The sequence below is a fragment of the Ascaphus truei genome, chromosome 4 (assembly GCF_040206685.1).
Source record: "Ascaphus truei isolate aAscTru1 chromosome 4, aAscTru1.hap1, whole genome shotgun sequence".
In the NCBI taxonomy this organism is placed as follows: Eukaryota; Metazoa; Chordata; class Amphibia; order Anura; family Ascaphidae; genus Ascaphus; species Ascaphus truei.
Window position 1 is genome coordinate 143,887,769 of NC_134486.1, and position 16,062 is coordinate 143,903,830.

General features: G+C 43.9%; 1 protein-coding gene across 2 annotated transcripts in view; it reads left to right on the plus strand.

Annotated features, from left to right (window-relative positions):
* CRIM1 (cysteine rich transmembrane BMP regulator 1) overlaps nt 1-16,062 on the plus strand; it is a 700,781-nt gene that overhangs the window by 620,744 nt on the left and 63,975 nt on the right. For both annotated transcript variants that reach the window (XM_075596630.1, XM_075596631.1), the window contains one exon: nt 5,524-5,733. In XM_075596630.1, the coding sequence (XP_075452745.1) occupies nt 5,524-5,733 (210 nt within the window). The remainder of the gene's footprint in view (nt 1-5,523; nt 5,734-16,062) is intronic.

A 16,062-nucleotide genomic window follows, 5' to 3' on the forward strand; every position in this document is an offset into this window, starting at 1 on the left:
GGGGACAATGAGAGAAAGAGAGGGAAGAGGTAGTGAGAGAGCAAGGTTGGAAGAGGGGGGAGAGAGAGCAGAGTGATGGGAAAGAGAGAGAGGTAAAATGTAAGAGAAAGAGGGGGGGGGGCTCACAGGGCCACCAACAGGGGCAGCCCCGGTGGAGACTGTAGTCCTGGCCTCGGAAAAGCTGTCAGCGGCCCCCTGTTCACAGGAAAACCTGTTACTGCTAGGTTGATAACCTATTTCAACCCATAAGCTCTTTGAACAAGTGCATGTGATGGAATTTGACGATACTACTAATAATGAGTGCGGAACTTTTATTATGATAAGGGAACAAAGGAAGTAATATAAAGATTACAGTTCTCAGCTGCATTTTTGCTCATGTAGCTCTTTTTTGGTCATGCCTTGTAGCTGGGAGATGCTGTGCGCAGCGATGGCACAACAGTTGGCATTTGGAATCGATGAAAAAGACAGGCTCTATAGCTTAGGCCAGAGGTGGGCAACCTATTTTTCAATGTAGCCACAGGTGTGGCGAATGAGAAGTGAAAATCGCTACACCATGCTTTTCGTTTACTTGCGTCACTACAAATTTTAGCTCTCATAAAAAAATAACAGTTCAAGGTCTGGTCTAGACTCTTGCTGAAAGCATAGGAGAGTATTTGATGGCTGTGTTTCAGAAAGCAGAAACCAGCACACGCCATCAGGAAAAAGTTTATTTTACTGTGGGAGCTAGCAAACTCAAATTTGCCACACTTTCATGGCCAATTCGCCACTTGTGGCGATTGGCGACAGGGTTGCCCACCTCGGGCTTAGGCAATCATATCTTTTTTCACCCTCCCCAGTAACTGCAGATCTGCAGCGCGTGGTACTGTAGATGCATTAAAGCACTGAGGGAGTTAAAGAATTATTATCAATAGTCCTTTACAACTTGTGAAACCCACAGGGCTCTAGCCATAAGCAGCACCAATAATTGCACTCCTCAGAGATGAATATGGAAAAGGTCAGATTTAACATATAACACATGGTAATCATATTTTGTTAACCAGATTGAGTGGGGTAAATTTTTCTCTTACAGTTTGGGTAGGTTGCGCAAGTAAAAACCATATGTGCGGTTTTGAATATGGGATTTACACCTGGCATTTCCTGGTCGCGTTTTGAACCCCCCATTTGGCTACAAATGGTATTATTTAGAAGGTCCGATTTTGCAGGTGGCTGGAAGGTAACTTTATGCTGCCAGTTTTAGTGTGATGGGAGATGTTTTAGGCAACAATAAAATCTGCTGAATATGTACAGTATAAATTCAGCCCTGAGATTGTCTTTCGAGAGGATACAAATCGATGCAAAAATCAATCAGCTAGTACTTACATTAAAAAAAAAAAGATTGAAGATTTTACAGAAATACATTGATTAGTTTGAAATATTTTTCAAAGATATGCAACTGATTTATCAGAAAGCTGCATCTTTTTTTTTTTTCTTTGTCAAACACCATGTCATTGTTTTCATTGATTGCTGATCCCTGATTTGACTAGATATGACTGTGGGCATTGTAGCTTTGTAGAATCTTCTGGAAATATATAAAAGGTGCACTCATCTTTTGTGATTCTGCATATTTTATTAATGAAAAACAATATATAGCACTGATAACACAGCAGTATAGAATGTTGTTGGCACAATGAGTCCCTGCCCTTAAATACCTTAAAATCTGGGGTTTGAGGTATAACCCCCTCTTATCTGTAGCCCCCAGACTGATAACTGTTGTTGAGCAGGGGGCCTGAATCCCCTATTTCTGGCCAAAAATGTGAGATTGGGCACCGGGTAATTATTTTCTAACAGTGCCAACCCTCAGCTCACAAATGCTACAGGCCGAAGTCCCTCCGAATATTCCTGATCTAACACAGCTCCCAGTCCCTCTAGACTGACGTCCACATTTAATACTGTACATAGGGCTTTTGGGTCGACAAACGCCAATACTCGTGCATTAGTGAGACAGATTTTGAAGGCCTCCTCGCGCTTGGGAGTCCATCTATCTACCAATACTGTAGCTCATTCATCTTGATGGGGTTCTGGCTGGTAGCTCCAGCTGCCATACTGTGTCCTCACGGCGGCGGGTATCCTTTAATCAGTTGAGTCAAGGGCTGCACTATAGCCAAGAAATTATTCACAAAGCATCTGTGGTATCTGCAGAAACAAAAGACAAAGAACCCCAATGCGACATCCAACATGACAACTCATATAGTTAAATACGTGTCTGTCATAAGTGAGGGTCACTTAGTTAAATTCTTTGGCCAAAGCATTTGTAAGCTTGCAGACCACGTCAAGACATGCCCTCTTTTTCTGCAACTCCCAACACTATCTCTGCAAACGTTCTCTTTACCTCTCTAATAGACTGGTAATTCACAGCTGCACGTCCGGACTTGCTATTTAAAAGTGCTCTGAGCAAGCTTGGAGATGAGACAGAGAGACGAGGAGTCACAGACCTCCAAACAATTGTTTACCAATTAAAATCTACACACAACCCCTGTAAGCTGAAACCCACAGAACCCTAAGAAGTATTGCAGCTCCATCAGCTGTCTGGGCATAGGCAAGGATGCAATGGCTGTCACGATGGACGGAACTTATCAACAATTTTTATATTTTAGGGATTCTCGATTGAGCAAACAAATTAAGCAAAATAAATTGTCATTTATTTCCTTGATAGACAAACACACGACAACTTCAGAATACACTTAATAAAACACTTACTTAAATGGGGGAACGGAATAAATGGTCCAGTGAACAAAAAACACAGAAATAAAGTCTTTTAAATTGCAGTCCTTTTGCAAGGGGCGCAAGTTGCCAGCCCGTTATTTCCTTGAAATGTAAAACGTTTGTTCTAGTTCTTTGGGGTTCGTTCTGGAATCCCCAGGGCTAACGAAATCCTGAAGCGGGGCTAATTTCCTTGTTGCGATGTTTTTAACCCCTTGCGTTCTGAAATCGCAGCCGCTGAACTTAGATCTTATCTGCTTGAAGGAATCAGGTAACAACCACAGGAATGAAGATTACAGGCCTCTTTAAGGACAGGGGCCCTTGGAGTTTTTCATTAGCCTCATCCCATTGGCAAGGAATTATCTTCCTCTTATCAGAGCCTGCCATGTAATGTGGGAAAATCCTACAGCCAGCCCAGGTAACTCTGAGCATGCTCAGTGAGCAGCTTGGTAGCACTGCTGAGTAAAAAGGGGCCCCTCGTTTCTGGGGACGCAACGTCTGGAGTTTGGTCCCAAGGTTTGAAATATCCAGGATGAGTAACAGGATCTGCTACTCAGAAACATCCCGGTTAAGTCACACTTTAAGACTCTGGGGCTTTTCACCTCCCACACGTCCCTAGACCCATAGGCATTGCCTCAACAGGGGGCTTTTGAAGCTGGAGAAAAAAAAATACCCCCAGCTCATGTATGAATAACATTTGTTCCTTAATGCATTCACTTACAAAGGCAGACAGGAAAAAGTTTCCTGTCCTGACTTTTAAAATTGCACACAGTAATACACTTTAATAAAAATATCTGTTCCACTTGTCTTACAGTTATATTTTTAATATGTGTGTGCTTGGGGGGTTACACTGAGGCTGCACACCAAAAATCAGGGTGCTGGCTCACTCCGTTCCTGAGTTAGCAGTCTTAATGGAACGGCTCCTGTTATTCAGCATTGCAGGTAGAGACTAGCCTGCAAAAAGGGGACAACAATGCATAGAAGGGAAAATACTGTGTGGTGCACATAAATTTAACCCCTTCAGTCCCAACGCGAATTAGGATTAATCAGCCGAGCATACTGCCTTTATTAATGCGCTAATTAATCCTATTTTCGCCACAATGGCTTCTAATTTATAGGGATCCATAGCCACCCCTTCTTTAGACACAATGCTTCCCACATAAGTGACAGACGTCTGGCAGAACTGTCATTTGTCCAAGGAAAGCTTTAGTCCACTCTCACTTAGTCAGTCCAGTACCTTCCATCAGTCAGACTTCATGCTCTTCCAAGGTCTTCCCAAAAACTATTTGGTCATCCAAATATACTAGCACTTCCAATAACTTCATATCCCCCACAACTCATTCCATCAGTCTCTGGAACGTGGCTGGGCCCCCGGATACTTCTTGGGGCATGCGCTCAAATTGATAAAACCGCAACGGACATATGAAGATGGTTTTCCCTTTGACTTGTTCGCACATTGGTATCTGATAGTACCCACTATGTAAGTGGAGGACTGAGAACCATTTACTCCCTGTGAGACAGTCCAGTGCATCTTCTATACATGGCATGGTATATTGGTCTGAAGTGGTTTGTTCAAAGTGTTGTAGTCAATACACATTCTCACGGCCCCGGCTTTCTTTTGGGCCACAACTATGGGTCGTGTATGTTGGCTGGGGTATTCCGAGTTGATACCTAGGCCCATTAATGCTTGTAGGTGGCATCTCACATCCTCCACATCAGCCAGAGCCAATGTGCGCAACCTTTCTCTGAACAAGCGGGTATCATGAAGGCGAATATGGTGCTCCACTCCCTTTCTCCTTCCTACATGCCACTCATGGGTGGAGAATACTTCAGGTCTTAGAGCCATCTTTTCCTTTAGATGCTTCTTCTAATGTTCTGGAGCAGTAATGTCTCCAAATTTAAACATATATGGGGTCAACTTACCCCCATCAGTGTTGTTCTGTTTAGCTGGCTCCATTACTCCGGCACTGAACAGGTGGGCCATCACAGTGCCTCTTGTATCAACACATCATGGGCGGTCTCGTTTCTCACTTCTACCACAATCTTTTCTATATTCCCTGTGGGTACAGATAATACACCACTCTTTACTAACAGTCCTCCTGGGTAACCTCACTTGAGTGGGCCTATCTATCATGATGGTGGGCCCCTCTCATTTCGAAGAAAGGTTACCTTTCCATTTAATTTCTGTCTTCTATCGGGGGGTACCCAGACAGGATGCGGGCCCATCTATGTGACCTCCCCCAAAGGTTTTTAGTGTATGGGGTTAGCATTAGTATTAGGGGTTAACATTAGAGAGGTTTAGGGTAAGGTTAGTGACATACCTTAGCAGCGAAGTGGCCGGTGCATGAGTTTCCCGATGGCGAGGTGAGTTGCGGCCAAGTGCTAGCGGTTATTTGGTTGCGGCAAAATGGCCACTACCAAATCTCCTAGATCGAGCTGACACTGGGAGCCAGACCTGGTTCAAACCTGTTCTCCAGCCCATAGCTACTCCAGTTATGTGTATTAAGTTCGCATTCTTGTTGATAGAGCAGATACCCATCATGCATCTTGCGTGCTGGGTTACTGCATGTGTTTGGTGTCAATGTTGTGTACGTTTATTCAGCTATAGAGAACATCTGTTATAGGTTATACACAATAAGCAACGACTCTTGTAATTCAATTTTAATGGTAATGGAGGATTACATTATAGATTACAATAAATGAAGACGTATAGGTGTATTATGGACTGTATTTTGTTTAAATTACACTATTTAAACAGAATATCTTCTTATCTATTTTTTGTAGAGGCACCAGCATCTGTTATGCCGCCAGTCAAAACAGGGACTTGTCTGTCAATGGATGGACGACGCCATGAAAACGAGGAGAGCTGGCATGATGGATGCCGTGAGTGTTACTGTCACAATGGACGGGAGATGTGTGCACTGATAACCTGCCCTGTGCCTGGCTGCACAAACCCCACCATACATCCAGGACAGTGCTGTCCTTCATGTCCAGGTAAAAATTCAGACATCGTGGGAACTGTCCACCTGTGCAGCCTACAACACTTATAGGCCTACATAAGTAAGATCCTTAATAGGGTTAGTCAGAATTAAGTTACTTTACTATGTATCAATTGAAAAATAGATTTCACACAGCATGGATGTTTCACGTAGACTGAGGCTCAAAATAAGTATTATTTTTACCATATGATAAAACAAAAAACAAAAAACAAGAAAGACGGTGCAAAACAGCGCTAAAAAGATCATACAATACCCCTAATGGGAAACACGTGAAAAATATATATAACAATAATGGCAGCCAGACAGATACTGACAGTACAGTCAGTTGGATGGCATAAGAGAAAAATGGAAATGTCGGCGCCAATATGGCTATTATAAATAATAATAATACTAACACTAATAGTAATATTTTTTCAAATTTCTAGTTATAAAGTATACACATGATTTTGTTTTAATTTCAATTGTATTAGGTATTCAGCATCAGGAATGCGTCAAAAATAATTTCAAATAAACTATTGTGACAAACGGCTTACTCCGGGGCTCCGCCGTCTGTCCGGGACTTTTAGAACACGGTCTTTTAGGGTAGGTTAAATGATGAGGCGTCACGTGCTGTTCCTTTAAACAGACTATGCCTGGTTTATTCAGTCCCAGGCACTGAGACTGCCCCAGTGCATACAACAGAAACACAGCAAAACAAAAAGTTGCTCACCTGAGCAATAACTTAACTTAGGTTTTCCCTGACTCAGGGTTGAAGTGGCTTTTCCACTTCCAACAACAAAACAAGGTACTTTGCAGTTTTAGACAAAAAGGAACAGAATGATTTAACCTGTTTGGGGAGAGGCTTTTCCCATCTCTGCTTCCAGCAGCCTTCCTGTCTCCAGGCTCTTGGGGAGAGGGAAGAGGAACCAGGAAATCAGTCTTAAATACCTGATTTCTAATTAGCATGACAGGTGACAGAAATCAGGCAGCAGACAAACTCTGGCCTGGATCACTCATCCCTCAGTTCCAGCACTTGCCAAACTGTGGGATGGAGTGCATGTATTATGAGGCTGCACTTCCAGGCCAAACAGGATAGAAACTGTTCAGTATCCTGGGAGCCCTATATATGGAATTTATTACCATCCCCTGGTTTCTGTCACATATCCTCCCCCCCAGCTCAGACCTCGAGGGATGAGCGACCATGGATATTAGGGAGTGCATCCTTGACAACCCGTCAGCATTGCCATGTTTGTGCCCTGACCTGTGTTCCACAGAAAATTTAAAGGGTTGTAGGCTTAGGAACCACCTGGTCACTCTAGCATTCTTCTCTCTGTTTTGACACATCCAGGTGAGGGGTGCATGATCCGTGACCAACCGGAATTTTCTCCCCAACAGATAGTATTTGAGCGTCTCTACAGCCCACTTTATTGCGAGACACTCTTTCTCGACTATGGAGTAATTTTTCTCCTGGGGATTTAGTTTCCTACTTAAATAAAGGATGGGGTGCTCCTCACCTTGAGACTCCTGGGAGAGTACAGCCCCCAGCCCTACCTTAGATGCATCGGTTTGAACTAAAAATCTCTTTAGAGAAGTCAGGTGTGACCAACACTGGTTGGGCACAGAGAGCTTCTTTCAGGCTTCTAAAGGCCTGTTCGGTTTCGGGGGACCACTTTACCATTAGCAGCCCTCTTGCTTTTGTGAGGTCGGTTAGTGGGGTTGCCTTAGTTGCAAAATTGGGAATAAACCTTCTATAATAACCAATTAATCCCAAAAAGGTCCTTACTTGATTTTTTGTAACTGGCCTTGGCCAATTTTGTATCACCTCTACTTTGAGTGTTTGGGGTTGGAGTAAACCTCTGTCAATAGAATACCCCAGATACTTGGCCTCCTCCAGACCAATAGTGCATTTAGCGGGGTTGGCAGTTAGTCCAGCAGACCGAACTGCATCAAGCACAGCTTGGACCTTTGGAAGGTGGGATTTCCAATCTTCACTATGGATTACCACATCATCCAGGTAGGCGGCAGCATACCGAGCATGTGGTTTTAAAATTTTATCCATCATTCTTTGGAATGTGGCGGGAGCTCCATGTAAGCCAAAAGGCAGCACCCTATACTGAAAGAGGCCGTCTAGGGTTGAGAAGGCTGTCTTTTCTTTTGCCCTTTCTGTGAGGGGAACCTGCCAGTATCCTTTTGTTAGGTCTAGGGTCGTGAGATATCGGGCTTTGCCCAGTCTCTCTACCAGTTCATCAACCCTGGGCATAGGATAAGTATCAAATTTTGACACAGCGTTTAGTTTACGGTAGTCATTGCAAAACCTTGTTGTACCGCCTGGCTTTGGGACTAAAACTATAGGGCTGTTCCACCCACTTTGGATTCCTCAATTACGCGTACTTTTAGCATTTTTTTAACCTCTAAACTTATAGCCTCTCTTTTGGCCTCTGGGATTCGGTACGGTTTAAGGTTAACTCGGACCCCCGGTTCAGAGACTAGGTCATGTTCAATTACGCTAGTTCTACCTGGCTGTGTAGAGAAGACTTCTTTGTTTCTTCTCACTAAATTCTGGACCTCTCGTTTCTGATGAACGGACAGGGTTTCAGCTATGCTAACCTCTGGGTCAGTTTCTCGATTCTCTGACGGACGTGGGGGTACTAGGGTTAACAAGACCTCTCTATCTTTCCAGGGCTTAAGTAGGTTTATATGGTAAATTTGCTCAGGTTTCCTCCTACCTGGCTGTCTCACCTTGTAATTTACTTCTCCCACTCTTTCCAAGAACTCATATGGCCCATGCCACTTAGCAAGGAATTTACTCTCTACGGTGGGAACCAGAACTAGTACCCTATCGCCTGGAAAAACATTTCTGACCCTAGCACCCTTATTATACATATTCCTCTGTGCCTCTTGTGCTTTTTCCATATGTTCCCTCACTATAGGTAGGACTACAGCTATGCGGTCCTGCATCTGGGCAACATGCTCTATTACACTTCTGTAAGGGGTAACCTCGTGTTCCCAAGTCTCTTTGGCTATATCCAGTAAGCCCCTTGGGTGTCGGACATATAATAGTTCAAACGGGGAGAAGCCTGTGGATGATTGGGAAACTTCCCTAATGGCAAATAAAAGGTATGGTAACAAACAATCCCAGTTTTTCCCATCCTTATCGACCGCCCGGCGTAACATGCTCTTTAAGGTTTTATTGAACCGTTCCACTAAACCATCTGTTTGTGGATGATAGACTGAGGTTCTGAGATGCTTGATTTTTAGGAGTTTACCTAACTCTTTTGTTACTTGGGACATAAATGGTGTTCCCTGGTCAGTTAAGATCTCTTTAGGAATTCCGACCCGGGTAAACAGAACTATTAACTCTTTTGCTATGTTTTTAGCAGAGGTGCTACGTAGGGGAATTGCCTCCGGATATCGGGTGGCATAATCTAATATTACCAATATATGCTGATGTCCCCTAGCAGACTTTATTAGGGGTCCTACTAGATCCATAGCAATCTGGTCAAATGGTACATCTATTATGGGAAGGGGTACCAATGGGCTACGATACGCTTTGAACGGGGCGGTGATCTGACATTCTGTTCATGAGGAGCAATAATTTGTAATTTCTGCCAGAACCCCAAGCCAATAGAAGCTTCGGAGAACCTTTTCTTTTGTCTTTTCCACCCCTAGGTGTCCCCCCAATGGGTGACTATGTGCGAGGTGTAATACTACATTACGGAATGTCCGTGGTACCAACAATTGTTTAGTTATAATTGATTTCCTTTTATCAACCCGATATACTAGGTCATTCTCTACCTCGAAGTAGGGGTAGGCAAGTGACCTATCTAGTTGGCCCGGAGTACTATTCTGGTCCCGTATATTCCCCTTTGCTTCCGCTAATGTGGGGTCTTCCCACTGGGCCTTCTTAAAACTCCCAGGACTGACCTCTAGGTCAGCGAAGGTCTTATCCTGTTCTGGGGTGGTAAGTGCCTGTTCAACATCTTGATTTGGGGTATTCCCTACCAAGGTAGCCATAGGGAAGGGAATTGTACAGCACTCATCCTCTTTCCCCTTCTTATTTAGGCCCTCGTCAACCTCTATTTCTGAAAAAGGGAAAGGATTTGTTTCTTCTGTTACTTCGTTATGGTCCGCTATTGAACTATGGGCGCTATTCTGAGAGGAGGACCACATTTTTAGAAAATGGGGAAAGTCGGTCCCTATTAACAGATCATGTGCCAGTTTGGGTACTATACCCACTTTGAAATCTAAAGAACCAAACTCTGTTTCAATAAGAACATCAACAGTGGAATATTCGTGATTATCCCCATGTATACAACAAATTGTCACTCTTTGTGAACTGTTTACCTGTTTTTTTCTCAATGGGCAACAGGTATTCAGACACTAGTGTGACCATACTCCCAGAGTCAAGAAGTGCCCGAACCCTCTTACCATTTACCTTTACAAATGCCCAAAGATGGTTATTCAAGGGGTCCTCTGGGCTAGGGCCCACACATTGGGACCACAGCGAATAAGGTTCAACGCTGTTGCATTGCATTGGTTCAGCATTTAGTGGGCAGACTTTCGCGGTGTGGCCCCTCTCATAACAATTTACACATTTAGGTACATAGTCTGTGTCCCACTTAGAGCCCTTTTTCGGCTCCCCATGTCGGCTGTTGCCCTTAGTGTGCGAGCCACTGTTGCTGGTGCTGTGGGAAGGCGTCGTCGCTCTTCAGCCCCCCTTAACCCTGGTACCCTTTTACCATCTCTGGAAGAGTCCTGGAACCTTGGGTAGTGGGGATGCTCCACGCCTATGGGTTGCGGGTGCTCTTCTGCTGCATTGTACCTTTCTATAAGGGCCACCAGCTCGTCTGCATTGTGGGGGTCACTCTGACTGACCCAATGGCGTAGGGCAGAGGGAAGTTTCCTCAAGAACTAGTCCATGACCAACCGTTCCACGATGTGGCTTTCTGAGTTGATCTCGGGTTGTAGCCACTTCTGAGCGAGGTGGATGAGGTCATACATCTGGCTTCGGGTGGCTTTATCCAACGTGAAGGACCATGCGTGGAACCTTTGGGCACGAACAGCCATGGTTATGCCGAGGCGGGCGAGGATCTGGAACTTCAATTTTGCATAGACATTAGCTTCGGCTGGCTCTAGATCAAAGTAAGCTTTCTGGGGTTCGCCGCTTAAGAAAGGTGCGATTAAACTGGCCCACTCAGCTTCTGGCCATCCCTCTCTCTGTGCCGTGCGTTCAAACGTGAGAAGATAGGTTTCAACATCATCTGAGGGCCCCATCTTCTGAAGGTAGTGGCTTGCCCTGGTCATTCTCGGGACTGGGGCTGCCTCTGCCAGTGGGGTCTTAATGATAGTCCCTCTCAGGATCTCGAGTTCCTGCTGTAAGCCCTGGGCGAACAGTTGTTGCTCCTCTCTCAGCAAGCGGTTTGTCTCTTGCTGGTTTGCATTCGCGATTTGCAGAGCTGCATTCGCCTCTTGTAGGGCTGCATTCGTCTGTTGCTGGTTTGCATTAGCCTCTTGCAGGGCTGCATTCGTCTGTTGCTGGTTTGCATTAGTCTGTTGCTGGTTTGCATTAGCCTCCTGCAGGGCTGCATTAGTCTGTTGCTGGTTTATTAACAGCTGTTGCTGGGTTTCATTCGCGTCTTTCTGGGCAGCGACATTGCATACCAGCGCACTCACCACGTCTTCCATCTTGTTTGGAGAGAAAAAAAACTTTTTTTTTTTTTTTTTTAAAGTTCTTTAACTTGCAGACCTTTTAGTGTTCTGCCCGCATTCTCCACCATATGTGACAAACGGCTTACTCCGGGGCTCCGCCGTCTTTCTGGAACTGTTAGAACACGGTCTTTTAGGGTAGGTTAAATGATGAGGCGTCACGTACTGTTCCTTTAAACAGGCTATGCTTGGTTTATTCAGTCCCAGGCACTGAGACTGCTCCAGTGCATACAACAGAAACACAGCAAAACAAAAAGTTGCTCACCTGAGCAATAACTTAACTTATTTTTTCCCTGACTCAGGGTTGAAGTGGCTTTTCCACTTCCAACAACAAAACAAGGTACTTTGCAGTTTTAGACAAAAAGGAACAGAATGATTTAACCTGTTTGGGGAGAGACTTTTCCCCTCTCTGCTTCCAGCAGCCTTCCTGTCTACAGGCTCTTGGGGAGAGGGAAGAGGAACCAGGAAATCAGTCTTAAATACCTGATTTCTAATTAGCATGACAGGTGACAGAAATCAGGCAGCAGACAAACTCTGGCCTGGATCCCTTATCCCTCAGTTCCAGCACTTGCCAAACTGTGGGATGGAGTGCATTTATTATGAGGCTGCACTCCCAGGCCAAACAGGATAGAAACTGTTTAGTATCCTGGGAGCCCTATATATGGAATTTATTACCATCCCCTGGTTTCTGTCACACTATGTATCGTAGAGTATGTGTAAGTCCTCATACATATGACACACATTTGTGTGAAGATTTCTATTACTTTTTAGCACTGAAAAGGTCAAAATGTAAATAATATCTTTGTACGTACAGTAGGCTCCTTACTTTTGAAGAAACATATCCACAGTAAAACATGACACATCTTTTGCACCATCCTGGTAATATTAATAATATTGCTATAAAACTAACAATTTGTAAGGTTCTATGTATCAAGGGACTTTTATTGGTACATTGATGTTAAGCAAAACATGTACATCTTTTAGGGTCAGATTATTGATGGTATTAAGCACCTATTTTGCTTTGTGCTTGTTGGGCTGGGATCTGGGAAGTTTCTATAGGAGAATATAAGGAGGAGGTACATTAGGTGAAGATCATATTATGCAGCAATATATCAAAGATTCCAGTTCAATCCATCATGTTTTTTTTTTTTACAAAGCATTACAAAATCTCCACCAGGTCTGAAGTGTTGTACTGTAAATCTCCTGGGCTAATAATCTGCGTCAAATGTAAAATAAATGGATAACATATATCTCGCATTTGGTGCAGCTAAAAGTAGAAAATTGATTTACAGTGGCTTGCAGAAGTATTCACCCCTACCAATAATGTTACAAATTGTTGAATTATAATTAATCTATGCGCATCTTTTCAAACTAACTATTTTTATTCAAAGCTACAAAGCTGTAGTGGTTAAACTGAAAACTGTTACATGCGGCTAAAAGTAAATTTTTTATCTTGTCTGACCACAAAATGTTTTTTCCACATGTCTGCAGTATAATCCATATGCTTTTTCACAAACAAAAATTAAACTTTTTGGTCTACATTCCAAGCGTTATGTCTGGCGCAAGCTCAACACTTAAAATCATCCAGTTAACACCAACGCAACTGTCAAGCATGGTGGTGGCAACGTCATGTTATGGGGATGCTTCTCTTCAGCGGGGACTTGGGAAGCGTGTCAGTATAGAAGGGAGAATGTATGGTGCAAAGTACAGGCGAATCCTTGAGGAAAACCTGTTTGAATCAGCCAAGACTCTGAAACTGGGGAGGTAATTCACATTTCAACAGGACAATGACCCGAAGCACAAAGCCAAAGCCACACTGGAGTGGTTGAATAAGAAGAGAATTAATGTTCTTGAGTGGCCCATTCAAAGTCCTGACTTGAATCCAATCGAACATTTATGGCGAGACTTGAAGATTGCAGTCCATCAACGATCCTCAATAAATTTATCAGAACAATAGGCAAAAATGTCCCCATCCTACTGTGCAAAGCTACTGTAGTAGAGACTGATCCAAAAAAAAACCTCCTAACAATAAATGCTGCAAAGGGTGCTTTTATCAAGTACTGACTAAAGGGGCTGAATACTTAAGCAACCAGTATTTTTCCTTTACTGACATTTAACTTCCTCCTCATATAACAGTGTTCAGTTTAACCTCCACAGCTCTGTAGCTTTGAATACAAATAGTTAGTTTGAAAAAATATGCATACCTTATTTATAATTCAACAATTTGTGAGATTATTGGTAGTGGGTGAATACTTTTGCAAGCCACTTTACATGAGCCAAATTCTTGATAAATAGAGTATGTATGTATGTAAATCTTTATTTGTATTGTGCCATCCTAGTACCTATCACTTCACAGCAGTATTATATGCAACAAAAAAACAGTGTGTAATACGTAATGGAAATAAGCTCTTTAAACACAAAAGTAAATGTTAGGAAAAGGAATCCCTGCCCCAATGAGCTTGCTATCTAGATTTTGATATAGAGTATATGATTGATTACATAATCCTCTGATCAACACCATCTGGGGAAGTAATATGGCGGAAACTCGTTTCTTTTCAGGTTCTTTAGAATTACAATGGTGTTTGCACCTTCAAACTAGCCTTCCAACCTTTGCTTGTATAGCCGGGTCCCCCTCTTACCTCCGGGCTGCGCGAGAGGGGGACGGCTCTGTGGAAGTATGTGGCTGGGTGCGGGTGCCGCCAGGGGGGGCGAGCAGGTCGCCGGAGCTCCGTGGTGGTACCTAATAGAGGGCGCCGCCATCTTTGGTCCGTTGCGCATGCGCATTGAAGCCGCGCATGCGCAGCGCCAGATAGTACCGAGGCTCATAGGAAATGCCTAGGAAGGGACTACAATTCCCCAGGCTCCCAGTGGCGGAGGCTTACATCCTCTGTGAACCGACAGGTAGCGGCAGCACCAGGAGCCTTCTTGTTTAGGGGGATACAGGGCTACACTTACTTACCTTTCGTTCTCCCTTGCTGCTAGTTACCATCTCTGGGTTGAGAAACGAGCAGGCAGAACTTGTGTGTGTGATTTATTACCCAAACATTTTTCATCATACCGAGTTTCTGATCATAGAGGAGGAAGCACAATGGGGCGCAGCTTCATTGTCAGGGGCACAGCTTCATTGTCAGTAGTGTAGCTTCATTGTCAGAGGCGCAGCCTCATTGTCAGGGGCGCAGCTTCATTGTCAGGGGCGCTGCCTCACTGTCAGGGGAGCAGCTTCATTGTCAGGGGAGCAGCCTCATTGTCAGGGGAGCAGCCTCATTGTCAGGGGCGCAGCTTCATTGTCAGGGGAGCAGCCTCATTGTCAGGGGAGCAGCCTCATTGTCAGGGGCTCAGCCTCATTGTCAGGGGAGCAGCCTCAGTGTCAGGCACGCAGCCTCATTGTCAGGCGCACAGCCTCATTGTCAGGGGCGCAGCTTCATTGTCAGGCGCAGACCAGACATTAAGTTCTAGTGACATCATGGAGTGTGGCTTTGTCTGCAAGGGGCATTCCCATTATGTTGAGGGGGCATTCCTGTGTTGTCAGGGAACATATAAAGAGGTGGATGGCGGCAATGGGTGGCGGGTAACCAAGGAGGCGTCATGCCTCCAAGATATCATGAATGTCGAACCATGTTATATATTAACATGTTTAAAAATAGGGAAAAGAAAAACAATTACCACTCAGGGGGAAATCTTTGGAACATGTTTTATGGCTTTTGGGACGCATCCTACTTTGAATATAACAGAACACTATTATAACTATTATTATTTACATGGTACTTTACATTCTGCACTGCAATAGAACAATACAGGAGTAAATAGCTCACAGTCTTAATTTGAGTACATAATGGCCTGGCAGATAAAGTAAACTAGAGCAAATGTCCCATTACAATTGCACTGGATCACAAATCCGTGCCCATGCCTTACTTAACCCCTTAGCTTGCTGTGATTGTAAACCCTTCTCTGCCAAAGGGAGTTGCATTGAATTGCTTTGCAATACCCTTCTAGTTCCTCAGTGAGTATGTGATAGCTCCCCTGCTAGAGATAAAGGGAGCCTGCTTTCAGGGAAGGCTCCTCTTGTCCACACTGCCCAACAAACACAATAAAAATGTTATTCTTTGTCTAAGTTGTTTGTAGCTCTTTGTATATTTGGCTTTTTTTGCACTGAAACAGCTGTTTTCAAACAAACCTGAGTTTGCTGGTGTGCTATAAGGCGCTTGCCACATTCTGATGCATTAGCCTAAGTAATAAGACCAATATATAATAATAATGGTACTCATACAAATATTTAAAATTCAAAATTGTATGTGCGGTCGTTTTTCCCCCTGTAAATATTATTGTGCTGCTTGCATTATCCCAAGTTTGCAGCCAAAATGAATAGGAAGGGGCACCAAATGTGTTCTGGTTTCATTCATCTTGTTGATGATCACTTGAAATGCTGTTTGACTTTAGGGAAAGCCATAAGCACGAGAACAATGATAGACTGATTAATGTCGCTTCACTGGATACCCTGTCTTCCTTGGTATTGGCTACATCAAGGAACTGTCTGATTCCTTGGAGAGCCAGGCTAAAGCCTCAAAACAGCAGAACAAAGAAGCATCTAACACTTAGCATTACATTGCTTAACACAATTTGAACCCGCTCTGTTAATAAT